At 42.8% G+C, this 17,638-nt stretch overlaps 1 protein-coding gene and 1 long non-coding RNA gene across 5 annotated transcripts in view; one reads left to right on the forward strand and one right to left on the reverse strand.

Moving 5' to 3' along the window:
• Positions 1-68: 68 nt before the first annotated feature.
• Positions 69-10,020, reverse strand: LOC134166493 (uncharacterized). Of its 2 annotated transcripts, XR_009965899.1 has the most exons (4): positions 9,713-10,020; positions 5,152-5,259; positions 2,723-2,867; positions 69-750 (listed from the first exon to the last, which is right to left on the reverse strand). It is a non-coding gene; the product is annotated as an uncharacterized LOC134166493 (long non-coding RNA). The 2 variants fall into 2 exon arrangements; XR_009965898.1 differs by lacking the exon at positions 69-750 and having other exon boundaries at positions 2,129-2,867; positions 9,713-10,019.
• A 2,749-nt stretch (positions 10,021-12,769) lies between these two features.
• UBN2 (ubinuclein 2) overlaps positions 12,770-17,638 on the forward strand; it is a 60,918-nt gene continuing 56,049 nt past the window's right edge. For all 3 annotated transcript variants that reach the window (XM_062624162.1, XM_062624165.1, XM_062624164.1), the window contains exon 1: positions 12,770-13,228. In XM_062624162.1, coding sequence (XP_062480146.1) covers positions 12,770-13,228 — 459 coding nt within the window. The remainder of the gene's footprint in view (positions 13,229-17,638) is intronic.

The following is a 17,638-nucleotide window of genomic DNA, read 5'->3' on the forward strand; positions in this document are numbered from 1 at the left end:
TGGAGGAAAAACAACTGCAAAAGTGAGCTATACAGAACAAGTAGGCAATGAGGAATGCATGTGCAAAGTCAGGGAAACAGATGAGTTTATTGGGTCAGGAATAAGTGAATAAAAAATTGAAACAGCATTTCACATAATGTAGGAGAAGAGAGACTAGGGCAGAAAGAAATTGCTGCATCATTAGAATTGCAAGGCAGAGTATGGGAAATACAGTTATTTCTTATACTCCCAGTAAGCATCTGAGGTACTGTGCTAGCAGTTGAATCATTGATAGTGACTGGCAGAGAAAGCTGAAGCCCAAACAGTGTGTAACTGCTTTTAGCTGGGTGCTAACCCATTCCTGACAGATAAGGAAGATGACCTTTAATTAAACTCAGTAATATCTGAAGAACATTTATGCCAATAACATCTAAGTCAATTACTCTGCAGGGGAGGGCATTTATCCTGTCTGTTGCTGCAAGTGAGTTCCAGGATGACATCTGCTTTGGCCAGCATCTGAACTGATCCAATATAGCATCTTGGATTAATTCTGGAATCCAGCATATAAATTCTAAGCCCAGTAATAGGCGGAGCCAAGTAATGTACTCAAACTGGAGGTGGCAAGTTCATTGTGAAGGAAAAGTCGTGTTACTTTTCAGCTCTGTGGACTGCAGCAGGCATTTATATTTATGTAGCTCTCTCAGCTGGAAGATTGTTCATTGATCTTCATATGAAAATTGTCTAAGGTTGAATAAGGAACTTGGCCATTAGCTAGCAAGACACAGATTAGACAATTACATATATAGCTGTTGCTACATGTAGCTTCACCACATGAGAGGTATACAAACACTGAGGAACGCATCAGGGGTTTTCCAATTGGTTTACTCTTTCACTAAATTTTCCCTGTGTTATCTCCAGAAGTAATTTCCAATCATTCTTGAGTTTCATTTCCAGAGTTCCCTCTCCCCATTTAATCTATTTATATGATCACTAGTTAAGTACATAATTGCATGAAAGTGTCACCAGTAACCACTAAAATCAGGTTACTAATCAACTACTGGATAATCTGGCCTGACCCTATGTAGTGCAAGATGGTAGATTTCATTGGCTAATCTTTGTGTTGAGTCCAATAACTATCTTGGCTTTCCATAAAAATACTTGCCAGAAAACCTGAAGGTGGCTAGTGAGAAAACTTGTTAAAAAAATCAAATTACTTTGCAATTTGTTCAAATTATTAAATTGCCTTTGCTCTTCATTCTAAATTCAGCTTGTTTGGCCTTGTCTTATAATATTTGATTCTTCCAACATCCATCTTTGCTGTTAGTCATTAAAGCCCAGCATTGTCTGGTTTGATTTGGGGTTTTGGTGGTTTGGGTTTGTTTGTTTTTTTTTTTTATCTTTTGGTACACATAAACAAGCAAGTCACCTCAATCTGTATGGAAGACAACATCCCCTGTAGGATATTTTCCAGGGTGGAAAACTGGCAACCAGTTTGTCAACAGAAAAACATGGCCGTGTAGCATTAGGCATATTTATCACCACGTGTGATGTTGGAATATGCTCTTCCATACTGCTGCTTGCTGTTCTCCTACATGTGTACTCAAAGACTGCAGTCATCCTTTTTGTCATATTATCACAGGGGGAGCTTGCATTAAATTGCTTCTTGACTGTGACATGACATCTAGTTTTTTTCCAGAGCTGGTATTTTCTAGGATACAGTCTTCCCTTCAGAAGACACAGCCTAACTTCAGCTCTAAAATACAGATTTTGTTTGAATGGGGTCATTTTTTCACCTTATGCAAAGCACTCTTAGTGACTGTCTTATTGTCACTACACTAGTCTGTTTCTCTGCAGTCTTTTATTTATATAGCTGGTTTACATCTATATCTGGATCATCAAGGGATATGTTGGATCCTCCATTCTTCCAGGACCCTACTAAAGTAAACCCCCAGAACATTCTAATAATGATGACTAATGGCTACTTCTCATCATTTGTCACTCTCCTCTTGATTCACATGTACTTTACGGATACTGTATTATCCTATTTTTTTAAATTAGTTATATGACATCAGAAATGTCTGTAATTACATTTGTATGACTACAGTATTGTATTGAGCTGAACTTAACAGAAGACCCATGTCACGGGAGCTAATACTTCCCATTCATTCTTTATTAGATAAACCTTACAGCATCACAGAAAGATTGATGGAGTCCAGTTGTTTGAGGCTGCTTGCAGAATTTGAAACAGCCCTTTTTTACCCTGTAATCACATTTAGAAGCCACAAACCAAAAGCTTACTTTCAACTTTGTAGAGTTTAAACTTTCATTTGGAGCAAATAAAGCAGGAATTCCACATCTCTAGGTAAGGGATAATTCCTAAATTCCTTATAAGTCTTGTTTAATTGATGAATTACACTAGCATCTATGTATAGATTTTAAGATAAAAATCTATATTTAGTAAGAGCTGTGACTTTTGAGAAGACACTGTGTATTCTTCAAATAAAGAAGAAACTTCAGTTCATACTTACATATTTTATTGTGCTTAATGGCTCCACATATTCTTAGTAATTGAGAGAATTTAATATAATTAATGCAGTATAATGAGTAATGGTCTTTAAAATGTTTCTACAAGGAGATCTTCAAGAGCCTGGGATTTAAGTTATTTTGACAGAAAATAGGCTATGAGATAGTTTATAGCACTTCCCAGATACACCCAAAATCTAACTGAAAAGTGGGATGCTACCTATGCTGTTGTCTCTGAGTTGCACTTTCATGGACCTAAGAACTGCGTTGCTTTTTTTGGAGTCCTCAAACCGCACTTTAAGCTGGCTCTTAGATGAGTGATGAGCCTGAGATTCTGCCATCTGTTCCTTGATCACTGTATGCAGCTTCCATGCGGTCAGAAAAAACACATACAACAATGCAAAATTAAATAATATACAATAACATATTTTAATAATACATATAATAATGTTGAGGTTTATGTCACATAGAAAAGAACCGTGCTTCCATTCTAACAGTTCCATTGTAACAATTGTAATTTTCTTTGATGATTTTGCCCTTCGTAAGCATGATGGGATCATTATGCCTGTCTTCTCTGAAGCTACCAGTAATTTTTTTCTTCCCTCACATCAGTGGGTGAGGCCATTATATGGGCAGCCATTATGTGACAAAACACAGTGTCTAACTTTGCAGAGCTGGTGAATTAATTCACATGAAGTAAATGTATCTCTGGAGTATCAGTCCATGTGTGATAGCTGTATCTAAGAAGACTTTAAAAAAAAATAAATATATATATATAAATAATAAACCAGGTCTTAGAGTGCCTGGTATATTCCCAATAATAATGATGATCATAATATTGGTATTCTGCAAGTTCAGCCTTACTTTTGCCTAACTTCTTCATGATGACACGTGTGCTGAACTTAATCATCACTGAGCAAACTGGGAAGTTATTTGTTTATATAAAACAACAGTGCTTTTCCCATCATTTAAAGGCAGAAAAGCTATTTTCAGGTCATAGCAAAGTAATTTCTGAGGCAAGCTTTACAAGACTTTCCACTTAATTTAGCTAGTTATTCCCAAACAGGTTTTATTCCCGCGTCTGCTTTCCATGTCTGTGTGTTCCCCTTCCTTACCAAGTGTTTTCCCTTCCCACCTACTTGCTAAGGTGACTGGCCTTGCAGGACTACCACAAAGTACTGCCAAAGTACTGCTGCTTTCCACATATCTCTTCCTCCCCTCACCCCACCTCTGAGCATTACTTTTGCCTCGCTTCATTTCACAGGCATTTAAGGCAAGATTCGCTCAGATCTGTAAAATATGCAAAGTCCTATGGAGGACTGGAAATCAGCATGACGGTAAGAACTCAATCTCTTAAAATGGCAAGGAAGTTATTGGATAAGTACTCAGTTAAATCTGACTGTACTATTACTTACCAATGTAAGGAGGAATTAATTCTTTTAAGGCCAGAAAAACTACATATGAAATGCACAGAAAATGTACAGAAAATGTAGCTTGTTTTCACACAAGCATTTCTGGTATGTAGCATCCCCTCTATTCTTAAAATCACCACTGCTATTGCTGCTATTATACACTCACTTTAATATGCTCAAAAATCTTCAGATTTCATAAGTCTTCTCAAAATACAACTTGAGATGGTAAGAAAACAGAGTTTAATAAAATTCCATTTGTCCATCTAAATTATTCATGTATGGAAAATAATTTTTCATAAGTAATTTTTCAGATGCTATTTTTAATGCTGTGACAACTCAAAAGCAGCTTTGTGTTGAATCTGCAAGCTCTATGTACTTAATTCTTGGTGATGAATATGTGCTTTGCTTTTTGAAGGCAATTTGGCTTGGAAATAAAATCATGGAAGTATGAAAATGCTGAAGTGTACATACAAAGTATGCTTCTGACTATTCTGGTCATAAGCTTGTATACATGTTAAAAATGTGGTAATTTGTTTATGCAATCACCCTCAGCTGTCTGTGATAATGTGCACTTATTTAGATGTGGAACTACCTGTGTAAAATGCATATGTAAAAGCAGTTTCCAAAGTGCTGAGAAGCATTGGGGTAGGGGGGGTGGGGGGCTGGGGAATGGTTAGGAAATTGGATTTTTTGTAAAATCAGTCTGGAAGTCAAAAGGGGAAACTAGAGAAAAATTAAAACAAGAAAATGTCTCCAATATCGCTGGCAAATACTACGATGTAAATCTTCATGATTCCTAGGAGGTTGCTTTGCAATCTACATGTGTCACATGTAATTCCCAAGTGTGTTGCACTGGTGAGTGACCAAAACCAGTCTGGCCTGTCTGGCCTGCAGCCTGACTGGCTCTGTTTTCATGGGCACTGAGAAAGTGTTTTGTCTTGTCCTAGGTCAGCACTCGCAAGAGAAACCCACAGCAAAAGCAAATCTATGGCACATCAGCTTTTGTATTGCAGAAAATTACTTGCAGACCCTTTTACCTCATTAAACAGCATTACTACTGCTTTTAGGGTAGAAACTGCCATTCAAGCTGAGACTTCCCTACAAGGCCAGTCCTTCTCATTCGTGCTACAGGTGGGTGGGGTACCTACTCGAAATTGTGACTCATATCCGTGTGTGCTTTTAATTACTATTGGAAGAATAAATCCAGCAGACAACTGTACAGAGATAAGATAATAACCTGACTCCAAAGTTTCAGACAGGCTGGTAATCTTCGGCTGCCTCCAGGGGTGCTAGCCTGATGGAACAGGCTTTTTCAGTGGAGATAAGCATCCCATGCTGCAAGCATCTTTAAAGAAATGGTGCAAATGAGGGAAATAGTGAGGGACAGCTCCCCAGAGCACATAATCCCTCGCAGTCTCTGTAAATATCTATGATTTTCTGCACTGTCAAATGAGCAGGTGTGAATCATAAAAGAGCTACCATTAAGGAAACCCATTCTTTCTTGAAGCAGATCCTCTTCAATTTTAAATGCAGCTTAAGTACGGTTTAAGTGACATTGTTAGTCACAAGCAGTAAGTGACAGGCAGATGCGCCTCCGTTTAAATTTCTTCAGCAGTTGATGAATTCTGGTCCCTTTACGTACATTTGTATTTTTAATAAAAAGAAGTTTTGTTTGAATGGTTTGGTTTCTTATTACCACCACTCCTCTACAAAATCTCTTCTGTGTTTATTTCTGCTGTAACCCTTCTTGCTATTCTTTGTATCTACAGCAAAATTCCAGGATTTTGGCTAAAGGGTTATTTTATCTTTGCTAATTAAGTGGTTTGAATTTTCGTGACTACTTAGAAGGTGCCGATTTTTTGTTTTCCTCTATTTCTCCTTCCTTCTTAGAAAAGTGAAGGGTAAACCTGCAAGGAGGAATTCCTTAGTGATTTTAGACCTGAAACTAATCTTCAGTGCTTGACAGAGAAAACCTCTCAGATGCTGACATCCCCAAATTAATTTCAGTCAAGGCAGAGAGTCCACCCTGCTTCGTCTAAAATTATTACTCCTGGAGAAGTTTACAAGTTACTTGTCAGCCTCAACTGAGTTTACCCCTAACATTAGGAAACCTTAAAGATGAAAGTTGAGTGCTTGCTCCAGTAAGAAATCTTGACACCAGAAGCAGAAACAATTACTACCGATTAAATAAAAGATAAGATGTAACTATAAAAGTGTTCTTACCTTGTTAGTTACAAGTGACTTTAGTATGGATATCTGAGGGAACAAATTAGCCCAGTTCTGCTTGGTAAATGCACCCGCTTAAGAGCTGATGTTTAATGTTTTAGTATCTCACCTCTCCAGGATCAACAGTTGTTCCCAACAGCAGCTTCTTCGAGCAGGTTCCTATTCCTTGGCCAAGACGTAGTTCTTTCCATTTTCTCTCACCCCTATTTCTTCCTAACCTGCTATTCCATGCAAATTAGAGTACTTGAGGCTTAGAATCTCCTCTGAAGTTTCTTTAACAATCTAACTCTACCAATTAGTTTAAAGAATGTTATGATGTTCTGCAGAGAATAAATATCACCATCACACAGGAGTTGTGTCAGGTTTGAATTTCTCATTGAGAAATTGCACATGAACAACACAGATGATAGATAAGACCCCCACCTTTGATTAAGGATCTCACACTGCCATGAGACATACACGCCTGTAAATCCCTTTACTTTTCTAGCATGAAGGCTTGCTCTGGTTTCTAGCTTATTTTTAATGTGAGATAAAAGCCAACATTTTATCAGCTATTTACCACATACCTAGTAGTGCCATTTATGCTGTCCTGTCACACAACACAGTATTGGGAAGCTACTGCTCATTTCCAAAAGCAAAAAAAAGATGCATCTAAATCCACTTGTAAGGGTAAAAAGTGTTTCCAGTTGCAGCAGCAGTAACAAACTTTGGCATAAAAATTGTTGTTACTCTTAAAGCTTCCTATTGTCATTGAAACTTTGAGCTTTTGAACAGGCTTGTTCAGAGCCTTTCTTGACCTTCTTGAAAGGAATCTAGTGTCTTATAGGCTCAAGTTTTCATTCTCCAAGAAGTAAGGTTTGATCAGTTCACAGGGAGCAACATCCAAACACATGGAATAAAGTTAACAGTCATATTTCCTCTGCCTTGAAATTGGGATAAATGAATATCATCACTTCCCTGGTAAAGCATATCCTAATTACTTGAAGCTAATGCACTTTCTAGTCCCAACATCTGGCATTTCTCTACCTGCCTACAGTCCTTCTAAACCACTGTTTACGTCACTGAATAGAGTACTTTGCACTTTTTAAAGCTGTGGCAGAACAGCTGGTAATAGCTCTAAGTACATGTGCCTGAGGAGGTTTGCAGGGCATTGGTGTTTGGCTTTGGAAAGAGGTGGGGGGTGTTATTCTTTGATTCTTGATCTAGCAAGAAGAAACTTAGTAAAACTCTAGGAGGGAAGACAAGTTCAAAAAAAAGCACACTTGGATTCAGTGAGCCTGAAACAGAAAATAGAAAACCAGCAATGCCATCCATGCTGTCAGTGCAGTGGATTCTTATGATACAGCAGCAGTTCTAGAAAAGATACACAACCACCACCCTACCTGCAGCTGTATCATCTCCTGACACAGCAGTGAAAGTCGCAGTTGCTGTGGCAGCAGCTTCCGTGAAAGGACCAAGAGGATCAACATGATTCCTGGTTGGACCATAAGAAACCAAGATACCAGAGGGATACACCAGTCAGTTCCCACTGACTGGAAGAGGGGAAATATAAGCCCAGTTTATAACAAAAGGAAAAAACTAATACCCGGGGAACTACAGGCCAGTCAGTACCAGCAAGATCATGGAGCAAATCCTCCTGAAAACAATGCTAAGGCCCATGGAAAATAAGGAGGCAATTGGTAACAGCCAACATGGTTTCACTAAGGGCAAATTATGCCTGTTAAATTTGGTGGCCTTCTATGACAGGGTTATAGCGTTGGTGGATGAGAGTGACTGACATCATCTACCTGGACTTGTGCAAAGCATTTGACACTGTCCCCCACAACATCCTTGTCTCGGAACTCTAAAGGCATGGATTTGATGGATGGACTGCTCACTAGATAAGGAATTGTCTGGATAGTTGCACTCAAAGAATTGCAGTCAGTGGCTCAAGGGGGTGGAGATAGTGACAAGCGGTGATCCTCAGGGGTTGGCACTGGGACCAGCACTGCTTAACATCTTTGTCAGCGACATTGACAGTGAGGTTGAGTGAACCCTCAGCAAGTCCTCACCACACAATGCTGTGTGGTGCAGTTGACATGCTGGAGGGAAGGGATGCCATCCAGAGGGACCTGGATAGACTTGAGAGGTGGGCCAGTGCGAACCTCATGAAGTTAAACAAGGCAAGGTGCAAGGTCCTGCACCTGGGTTGAGGCAATGTAGTAATAGGAGAAGGGGGAATGGCTTTAAACTGAAAGAGGGAAGATTTACATGAGATATTAGGAAGAAGCTCTTCACTGTGAGGATGGTGAAACACTGGAACAGGTTTCCCCAAGCTGTAGATGCTCCATCTCCGAAGTATTCAAGGCCAGGCAGGATGGAGCTTTGAGCAACCTGGTCTACTGTGAGGTGTCCCTCCCCATGGCAGGGGGTTGGAACTAGACAATCTTTAAAGTTCCTTCCAATCAGAACCATTCTATGATTCTATGATATAGTGAAGAACCAACCCATGGAAAATGAGCACACTCTAACAAAACAAAAACAAATCCAAATAACCCAAACCTGCTAGAAGTATCTCTGAGAGGCTTTTGAGATCCCACTGGCTGACTGGCACAGGCATGAGCTGGCTACCAACATAGCTGCTATCCCAGAGTAGGTCCCAGTGTTCACCTTAAGCAAAGCAGAAGACAAACTGCAATCCCAGGCCACCTAAGCCTGAGTGGTAAAATTAGCTGTTGACATAAACAGAACGTTTTGCCCCACATTCCCATCCAAGGGCAAGAGCCTCACAGGTCATGGAAGTATTCAGGCTTTGAAATAGAGAGCAAGCTCTCTGGAGATGGACACAACTCATAAGGACAGCTCTGCCTTCTGGTGGGACCTTGGGCCTGCTGCTTTGGGATGTCCAGCTCAAAGGAGGCCATACAGTCAGAACGGCTTCCACTGGGGCCAGGAGAGCAGCTGGTACTGGTCTGTAACACAACTGGGCGCAGCTCTTAATCTAACACATTGAATACTAAGAGCCCAAAAGGAAGAGTGCTAGAAGTTTGTCTCCCAGACAGAGAAGCCATCCCAAAGCAGAGCAGGAGGATCCCACCAGCACCTAACCTGCTGGCTTACTGGACTGTCTCTGTCACTTTCACAATTTGAAACCAAGTCAGGTCAAGAAACTGCCACTCACTGGTGTGGCTGCAGCATCTGTAGTTCCGAGCATCCCCTTTGTATGATCTGCTCATACTGGCTTTCACCAATTAAATAAAAAGCAACTTCAAATTCACCTCAAAATTACTCTCTTTTTGCAGTTTTTAAACTCTCAATGCGCCTCTTTCAAGGACAGTTTTGGTATTAAGTGTCCTTCAAGGTAACATACAGAAGGAAGGAATCTGTACTTTAGTTGGAGTATTTTAGCACTGTTGTATCCTGAGAAAAAGCAAAATATTTGGCAAAACATCTACTTTTTTTATTATTGTTATTACTTTATGCTCCACTGACAAGTGCAGCACATGATATTACACACAACATCTGAGACAAAGCTTAACACCAAACAATGTAAAAGATAGCAGAACAGGAAAAAAACAAAAAAAAATACAAACCTAGCTCCTCTTGAAACTGTTTGATACAGCACAAGCCTGAAACTCATCTGGCATATTCAAAACTAAATTCCTGGAGAAATGAAGATCTAGCGGATTTGGCTTGTGTCTTGGAAGTCTTTCCTGAGTGCTTCTAGTATGTTGGACCAAATGTAATGACAACATATCCTAGTAACTGCTGTGCTTGGGTCTGCTGCCAAGTTTCTTTCTGAATTTGTTCAGCTACTCAGATCCAGAGCAAACCATCTTTGGTAACTTCACTTCAGATTCAAAGATCCACAACTACTGTTCTAGTTGCAAAAACAAACATGGAGTCTCATAAAAAAAAGTGTGCTCCAAAATGCTCAGAGGTTAGATAACATAAATGTGAGGGCTTATTTGTCTAACTAAGCTGCCAGAAGAGAGGTAGAGGGGGTATATAAACAAACCAGTAAATATCTACAAAACCTTAGATATGAACGGCTGCTTCTACTATCAAAGTCTGCAATCTCATAATTTAGAGCAAATGGCCACCTGAAACTGTTTCCAAGAACTGGTTTTCTCTGTAGTCCTATCACAGGTCTGCTGAGTTATTGCTATCCAGCTTATTTTTTTCCTACTTAAAAAGTGTGTTAGAAATCTGACCTGGATGTGCTTCCAGATGTATCTACACTACAACCAAGATAATTTAAAATACTGAATTCAGATACTTGCAATCTTAATTTCCTTAATTTTCAGTAACCTGTTATATATTCATTACTTCTGAATACATGTCTTAGGGGACTGAAAGACAGGAGTTTGAAGTTGTATACTTAAAATGCACAGCTTATTTTCATCCCTTTCCATGCATATGTCCAAGCATTATCTGCAGAAACAAAAACTGTTGTACTTATTTCAATGTCTAGTCTCCCACTTGATAATTGAAAACAAGCATTTAGCAGAGCTGCAGAAGAGCCCGTGACTTCTACACAAGACTTTTGACCGCTGAGCAATAAACTGTTCTTTTGCTGAGGAAAAGCCTCTTTCTACTATCACAGGGTTTAATGATATAGACTGTATAGAAACTTTGATGAGAACTGGTATCTTCCTAGCAGGATCTGCAGGTCTGGAGCTTAGCGATACTCGGTTTGAATCCAGAAATACATTGCCTGTTAAGTGCATCATCAGAAAGCTTTATGATATTCTCACCAGGAGAACAAGTGGGATTTCTAAATAATTTTATTATGATGCTGAAAGTAAAAATACATTTGAGGAATACCTCTTCCAAGCTTGCTAGTCATACTAGAACATGCAGGGTTTTAAGATAAAACAAGTCCCTTTGACTATAAAGCTCAACAAAGCCTTTCAAGCTTCAGAAAGAGACAGCCCATGACTGTCAGATCAGCCAATCATTCCACTGACTTCCTGCTGTAAGCAGTATTCTGGAATGTCCTCCATTCCCTGTTAGCAAAATCGTAACTTTCAATAACACAGTTTTAGTGTCATGGATCCTCTCTGGAGTCTACATGAAAGTAAGGAGTCAAGTTAAAAGACTTCACATGCAATGAGAACATCAAGCTCTGTAATGAATGCAGTTTGGGAAGTGCAGTAATGTGCTGTACAGAATGGCCTGCTAGAATTATCCCAAATAATATACATATGTAAATTACATTTGTGCTGCATGAGTACATTTTGAAAACAAGAACAACTCTCCTATGTAGTATTTCTGAGGCTAAAAAAGAACAAGAAATAACATCTTTCTCTCTGCTCCAACAAAGCTGGAGAACGCAATGCACATGAAGATGTTCATAGCTTCCTGAAACTTGGCAGTGCATTGGTGGAATACCTCCATCTGGAAGTACCAGCCATCAGGCTGTCAAAGTAGGTGGTGACAGACTGCAACACTTGTACTGTTTGTAGGCAGCTCCTGCTGCTCATACCCTGCCTTCCTTGCGTTGTGCCCAGCCTAGAGGCCAACTCTTCCCCTCACCAATCCACAGCTTCTCTTTGCAAGCAGAGCTGGTGTCCTGCAGAACAGGCATAGCTGCAGAACACGCAACCTCTGAAGATGGTCTGGTGGCCAGAGCAGCCTGTGCTGCTCTGCAGGAGCTAGCTGGGCTCAACACTTTACAGAGGGGCCATTTTGTCAAACCTGCGTCTTCCCAACCGATCCAGCAGGGCTTCACAGAGTGTGTCTTGACACCCCTGGGACGAGATGCGTTCACACCATCACCCTCACAGCCAGGAAACAGTTGGTCCCCCCCCCCCCCAGCTTCACTCTCGATCCTGTTCAGGATTTAGGGCTGCTTTTCTCTCGTGACTGACCTATAGCTGCTCAATTCCAGAGGCCTCAGAGCACCCTCCCCTGACCAGGCCCGCGGCCCCCACGGCGGTCCCACTGTGCCCCGAGAACACGAGCTTTGCACAGCCCTGTCAATACCCGCAGCGCACTCCCCGCCGCCCCGTCGGAACGAAGCGGCCGGGCCCGCGGCTGCCCCTTCCTCCCCTCCCGCCCCAACGGGGCCGCGCGGCGCCTCAGGGGAGGAGGGATCCCCGCCGAGGCCGCTCCCCTGGCGCCAACGGTCACCCTCGGCCAGCCGCGAGGCGCGGTTGGGGGGGGGCAGGCGGGAAGGCGGCGGCGCGTCCGCCACTGCCCCGCCACGGCGTGCCGGCGGGCAGGGCTGCCCGGCTCGGCTCGGGGCGGGCTGGTGGCAGTCGGCGCCGCGGGCCCTTTAAGACGCGGCCGGCAGGCAGCGTGCACATCGCCAAGGCAACTGGGGGCGGGCGCCGGCGGCCGCGCTGACGTCGGGGGGAAGCTGAGCAATAACAACAGCGACGCGGGGCGGCGCGTCAGCGTCGGCGGTCCCAGTGCGCCTGCGCGGCCTGCGGGCCTGCTTCTATTTATGTGGGGGGGCGCCAAGATGGCGGGGTCGGAGGCGGCGAGGAGAACGTAGGGGGCAGCTCCGACCGGGCGGCGGAGGGGGGAGGGCGGAGGGAGGAGGAGCCGGGGCCGGTGGGAGGGAGCGCGGAGAGCGGTGTCACCGAACGCGTGAGGCGGGGGCCGGCGAACGGCAGGCGGGGGGCGGGGGGGGGTGGCGGAGGATGGCGGAGCCGCGCCGGGTGCCGTTCATTAGTCTGTCACCGGTGAGGCGCCGCGAGGGCGAGAGCCCGGCGCTGGAGCGGGAGCCGGCAGGCCGCGAGCCGGAGCCGCCGCCGGCGGGCCGCGAGGCGCCGCTGTTGGAGCCGCCGCACGAGCTCTCCCGGCCGGAGCCGCTGCCGCCGCCCCGCGAGAGCGCCGCGCGCCTGGAGCCACCCCGCGAGACCGGCCGGGCCGAGCAGCAGCCGCAGCGGGAGCCCCCCCGGCCCGAGCCGCCGCCGCTGCCGCCGCCGCAGCTACCGCTGCCGCCGCCGCGGCAGAGCAGCCGGCAGGAGCCGCCGCCGCCGCAGGAGGCGCTCCCGCTCCGCCAGACGGTCCGCCTGGAGGTGGTGCTGAAGGACCCCACCGAGGAGGGCTGCGTGGAGTTCAGCTACCCGGAGCTGCTGCTGTGCGGAGACTCGCGGGTACGGGACCTCCCATTTCCCTCCCTTTCCCCCTCCCTTCCCATTGCGCTTCCTCCTCCTCCCGGCGGGTGGCTGCCCACGTCCCCGGCCTCGCCGATAACACTATCTGTCTGCCGCCCCTTGCTGCCCGGGGGTGGTCCCGACCCGGCGGGGCGGTGTCCTGGGGGGAAGTCCGGCGGCCTCGCAGTCGTTCTGAGCTCGTGCCCATGGGCGGAAAGGGAGGCTTCGCACTTGTCGTCCCTGAGTTGGCTGAGGGCTCCTGGCTTTGGCTGTGAGCATGGGCGGGGGAGTGCCAGTACCTTGTGCCCAGCTTTCCCCAGCTCTCGTTCCCTCCCCTTGCCCGCCCGGGGAGCGGTAGTGTTGCATCCTCCCTTTCTGGGAGCCTTTTCCGGCAGCTGGGCGAAACTTTTTAGCATGCCGGTCTGTTTTCCGGGTTGTCTATAGGCTGTGTGCAGGTAAATGGAGAGTTATAAGCCCGGCTCTGCTATAAGGCTGGGAAGCAATGAACTGAGCATTAGCAGACTTGGAGATGAGTTTCTGCAGGGTGTTTTTTTGGGAGGGGTGATGGTGGTGAATGAGGGTTAATGTTGAAATAACTTCGCCTGTAACTCTTAAGAACTTCGTTCAAGAAAAAAGTACTTTCACTTTTACTCTTTCTCCCAACCAGAAAATATTTGGTACTCGAACTACTTCGGTTTTTCAGAAGATCTTGTCTAGATAACTTCAAGAAGTAAGCAGCATTAGCCAGTCAGCAGGACCCCCTGTTCAAGTAGGAAGGAGAAATGTGTGTCCTTAAGCTGGTCACACTTAAATCACTCATCCTTAGTGAGTTACGAGTACCAGTGAAGTTGCACTTGACTCAGATAGTTGTAGTCCCTCTTAATTCCAGTACATGAGTTCAGAGGAGGTTTCAGGGGACAAGGAAGTAACTACTATTATGAAGGCTTTGATAGCTCTGGTGATAAAAGCAAACCTCAAATATGAGTACTGATATTGCCACTATTTTTGCATCCAGCACAAACTTGAGAATGGCTGAAACTTCTAATTTACTGAACCAAAGTGTTTCTAGGTGGTGATGCTGTATAACTCTACGTAGCAGCCTGCTTGCTTTTGGTTTGTTAGTTGGAGGGGTGTATGCACTGGATTGTGTTCAGATGTGGAAAACAGAAAAGTCGATGATTGTGATTTTAATTCCTCTGAGATCTAATGCGAGTTAGAAGGTTCCTTCTGTTCATCCTGTCCTACAGCTATTGCGGGCAAACGGTGCCACTTACGACTCCTCTGAATTGGTGTGGCATAAGCATGCTGCCTTGTCAAGTGCCATCTTTCAAAGCAGTTTGCTTATGAAAACTTGTGTTAGTGTTTAGAAGTGGTTCAGTGTGTGGAGGTTGACTTTTCCTTTTGGCAGTTCTGTGACTGCCTTTTTTTCTTTTTCCTGTTAATCACACATAGTCATGGAAAAAATGGCTTTTGAATGTTGTTTTGGATGTAAATTCCGTGTCTTCTGGGGACAAGGACTTATTTATGGGATTTTTGGTACAGTTGGGACCAGAGGATATATAGGATTGGAGACTTCTTGTAAGGTAGAAACAGTCGTAGAAATGCTTTATAAGAAGTTGTGGGTTTTTTTCATCTCTCTCTAGAGTCCAAATTTAAATGAATAGATCATAATGGTCTGTCTTGCTGAGCTACGTGGAACAATCAGTTGATTATGTAAAACAGTGTTATAAATTGTGATCCTCTTACAGAGATTCTGGACTTGTGTTCTTGTAGAAAAACTGATATGTATTTGGCCTGTCAGTTTACATTCTTGTTTGCTATATGGTAGGAGCTGGAAAACCTACTCTGATATGGTAGGGAGGGCTTAAAATCTTGTCTTAATCAGCATGAAAAGTGAGGGCAAGCACATTTTATCCAGAAGTAAAATTATTGCATGCTGATTCCTTCCCAGTTAGAGCAAATACAAGAGGAGAATTTGCTCTGCACAGTGCAGGAGGCTTAGCATGACAGAAGTGTGTCTTCTACCCATGTATGTTAATTGTTCAAAGTCCTAAAATAGAAAAAAAATTGTGAAAGGAAAACTGATCCTGCTTGTGGAGTAGGATAGCTACGGTAATTTATACCAGTTAATGCCGCAGAGAAAACTACTTTTTTAAAATGAAGCTTGACCAAGAAGTGCCAGCCCTTTACACTTTTCTGTAGAATCTGTAAGATTTGCTCTTTCTAAGTATGCAGTAACTAATGGGCAGTTAATGCTGTGGTTTTCAGTGGAGTGTTAGATTTCCTTTTTTTTGTTTTTTGTTTTGTTTTTAGTAATGATTCAGTTTAAAATGAGCAGTTCATACAAACTTAGCTATGCAGACTGGTTTTGTAGGGTGAAGATTGACTGGCTTTTCAGAGAGCTTTTGCAGGCTTCTTAATCCCTTGAAGAAGTTGCTTGACTTGCTTATATCTATTCCCATTAAAGTTCAATGTTACAAAATTGGGAACTTGTCTTTCTATCTTGTGTTGCTTGGAACTGGAACAACCAAGAAAGTTTTTCTATAGGCAGGCAGTTCTGGGAAGGCAAAGGCTGATGCACAGGAGTAACTTCAAACATGGCTTTAATAGGTCTTTTAATAAATGGTAAAGAATCCCAAAACTTACTTGACAGGAGGAGTGCAGGTTTTTTTGTTTTGTGTTTTTTTTTTGTTGTTGTTGTTTGTTTTTTTTTTTCTTATTTGTTTAATTACAAATTTGGGTTCATAGCCTGAATCAGAAGCAAGCGGAAATGTTTGTTAGAATCTCATGCTGTCTTTGTCCTGCTTTTTTGCCTTGATCAAGAGACTGTCCTTTGATAGGGGTGTTGGCAGAGTTCATCTTTTGGTTGGAATTATGCGTGTAGAGCTTTTGCATGCGAGTAATAAGTTGGTGTGGATGAAGAGTTTGTCTCTTTAAAAACTGGCAGAAGTGAAAGTGTGCTGCCTTTTCTGTTGGTGCAATAGAAGCTTGGTGTGTAAAACTTAAAGCAAGTGAGCCAGAAACCCAAGACGGCTTCAGTCAAGTTAGGGTATGAAGGCACTGAAGTAATGTCATAAAGTTACTGCAAAGTCAGAGTCATTCATCCTGCAGAAACTGTCAAAACTAAAACTTCCTTGAATTTGAGATTTCAGTAGTGCTTACTTAATCCAACTGGTAGTCAGCTACAACTTTGAGTGTGGTGGAGAGGCTTAAATTACCAGATTTTGTCCTATTTCACAATTAAACAAAATCAAACATTTGCCTAGTAGTATTCCCAAATAAAGGTAGAGAAAGCAGTGCTGCATGTATTGAGTGGTATTTTATATTTAAGTATGCCTGCAGGAAATATGTATGTAACTTCAACTTATGTTTCAGGATTAACCTACTGATTTTTCTTTAAGTTATTAATTTAGAAAATGTAAGATAATTATGTGGTGTTTTCAGTTTTGCTTAGCTTACCTTCCTCATTACATTTGTCTCAATACTGGTGGGCTAATTTGCCGTTATTTGGTCACCATTTAGTCAATGTACTGGCTTTTGATAGTGTGGAAGAAGGATCTTGCTTTTCTGAACTTGGTGCTGCTTTTTTATTCTTAGTCTGCCATAAAGCTTCATTTATTCACTTATGAGTGGTCCATGTGCCTTATAGTTGCTATCCATAAAGTTCTGTAAAATGGAACTCCAGTCCATTGTCTTTTAGCATCTTAGTGCCTCCTTCAGCTCCCCTTCCAACAATTGCTCGATGTTATTTGAATTCTTAAATTGAAGATAGCAGCCTGTTTTTCTGCTATACCTTATTTATTAAAAAATACCCAAAACACTATGTATATGCTTGATTACTGTATATTGACTTCATGTTAATGAAAACCTCATTCTCAAAGAAAAAAAAGGGAGGGGGGATGTACTTCCTGCTTTTTTGTACAGCTGGAATATTAAATCTCTCTTGTCATAGCTGCCATAGCGCCAGTAGAATTTGTGCTATGATTAGTGAAATTATCTGAAGAAAAGATAGCAATACAAGAATTAAAGGAATTAATTTATGGTTGCAACTTACTGAGCTTTATAGCCTTTTGGCTGCTTCCCTGCTAATTAGTGTACCAGGTACCTCCTGCATATTGTGTCTGGAAGGATCACAGCACCAATAAGAGGCACCAGTGAAAGCAGAAGCAAAAGGTAGTTCTATTTAGAGAGGGTTCTTTCTCTTAAACATCAAATGGCAATAGTTCTCTTATGCTTACACTTAAAATTGAGGTTGTAGTGGAATGCTTGGGAAAATGTAGTCTTGTCTTTCACTTAACTTTTCTGTTTGTGTTCTCATTAGAAGCAAAGTAACTGAATTGTAACTGAATAGGTCAAGCTAATTTTTAGAGAATAAAATAAGTATTTGGACTCAGTATAAAATCCAACTAT

The sequence above is a fragment of the Pezoporus occidentalis genome, unplaced genomic scaffold (genome assembly GCF_034315485.1).
Source record: "Pezoporus occidentalis ecotype Australia unplaced genomic scaffold, CSIRO_AGI_Poc_V1 ctg263, whole genome shotgun sequence".
Lineage (NCBI taxonomy): Eukaryota > Metazoa > Chordata > Aves > Psittaciformes > Psittacidae > Pezoporus > Pezoporus occidentalis.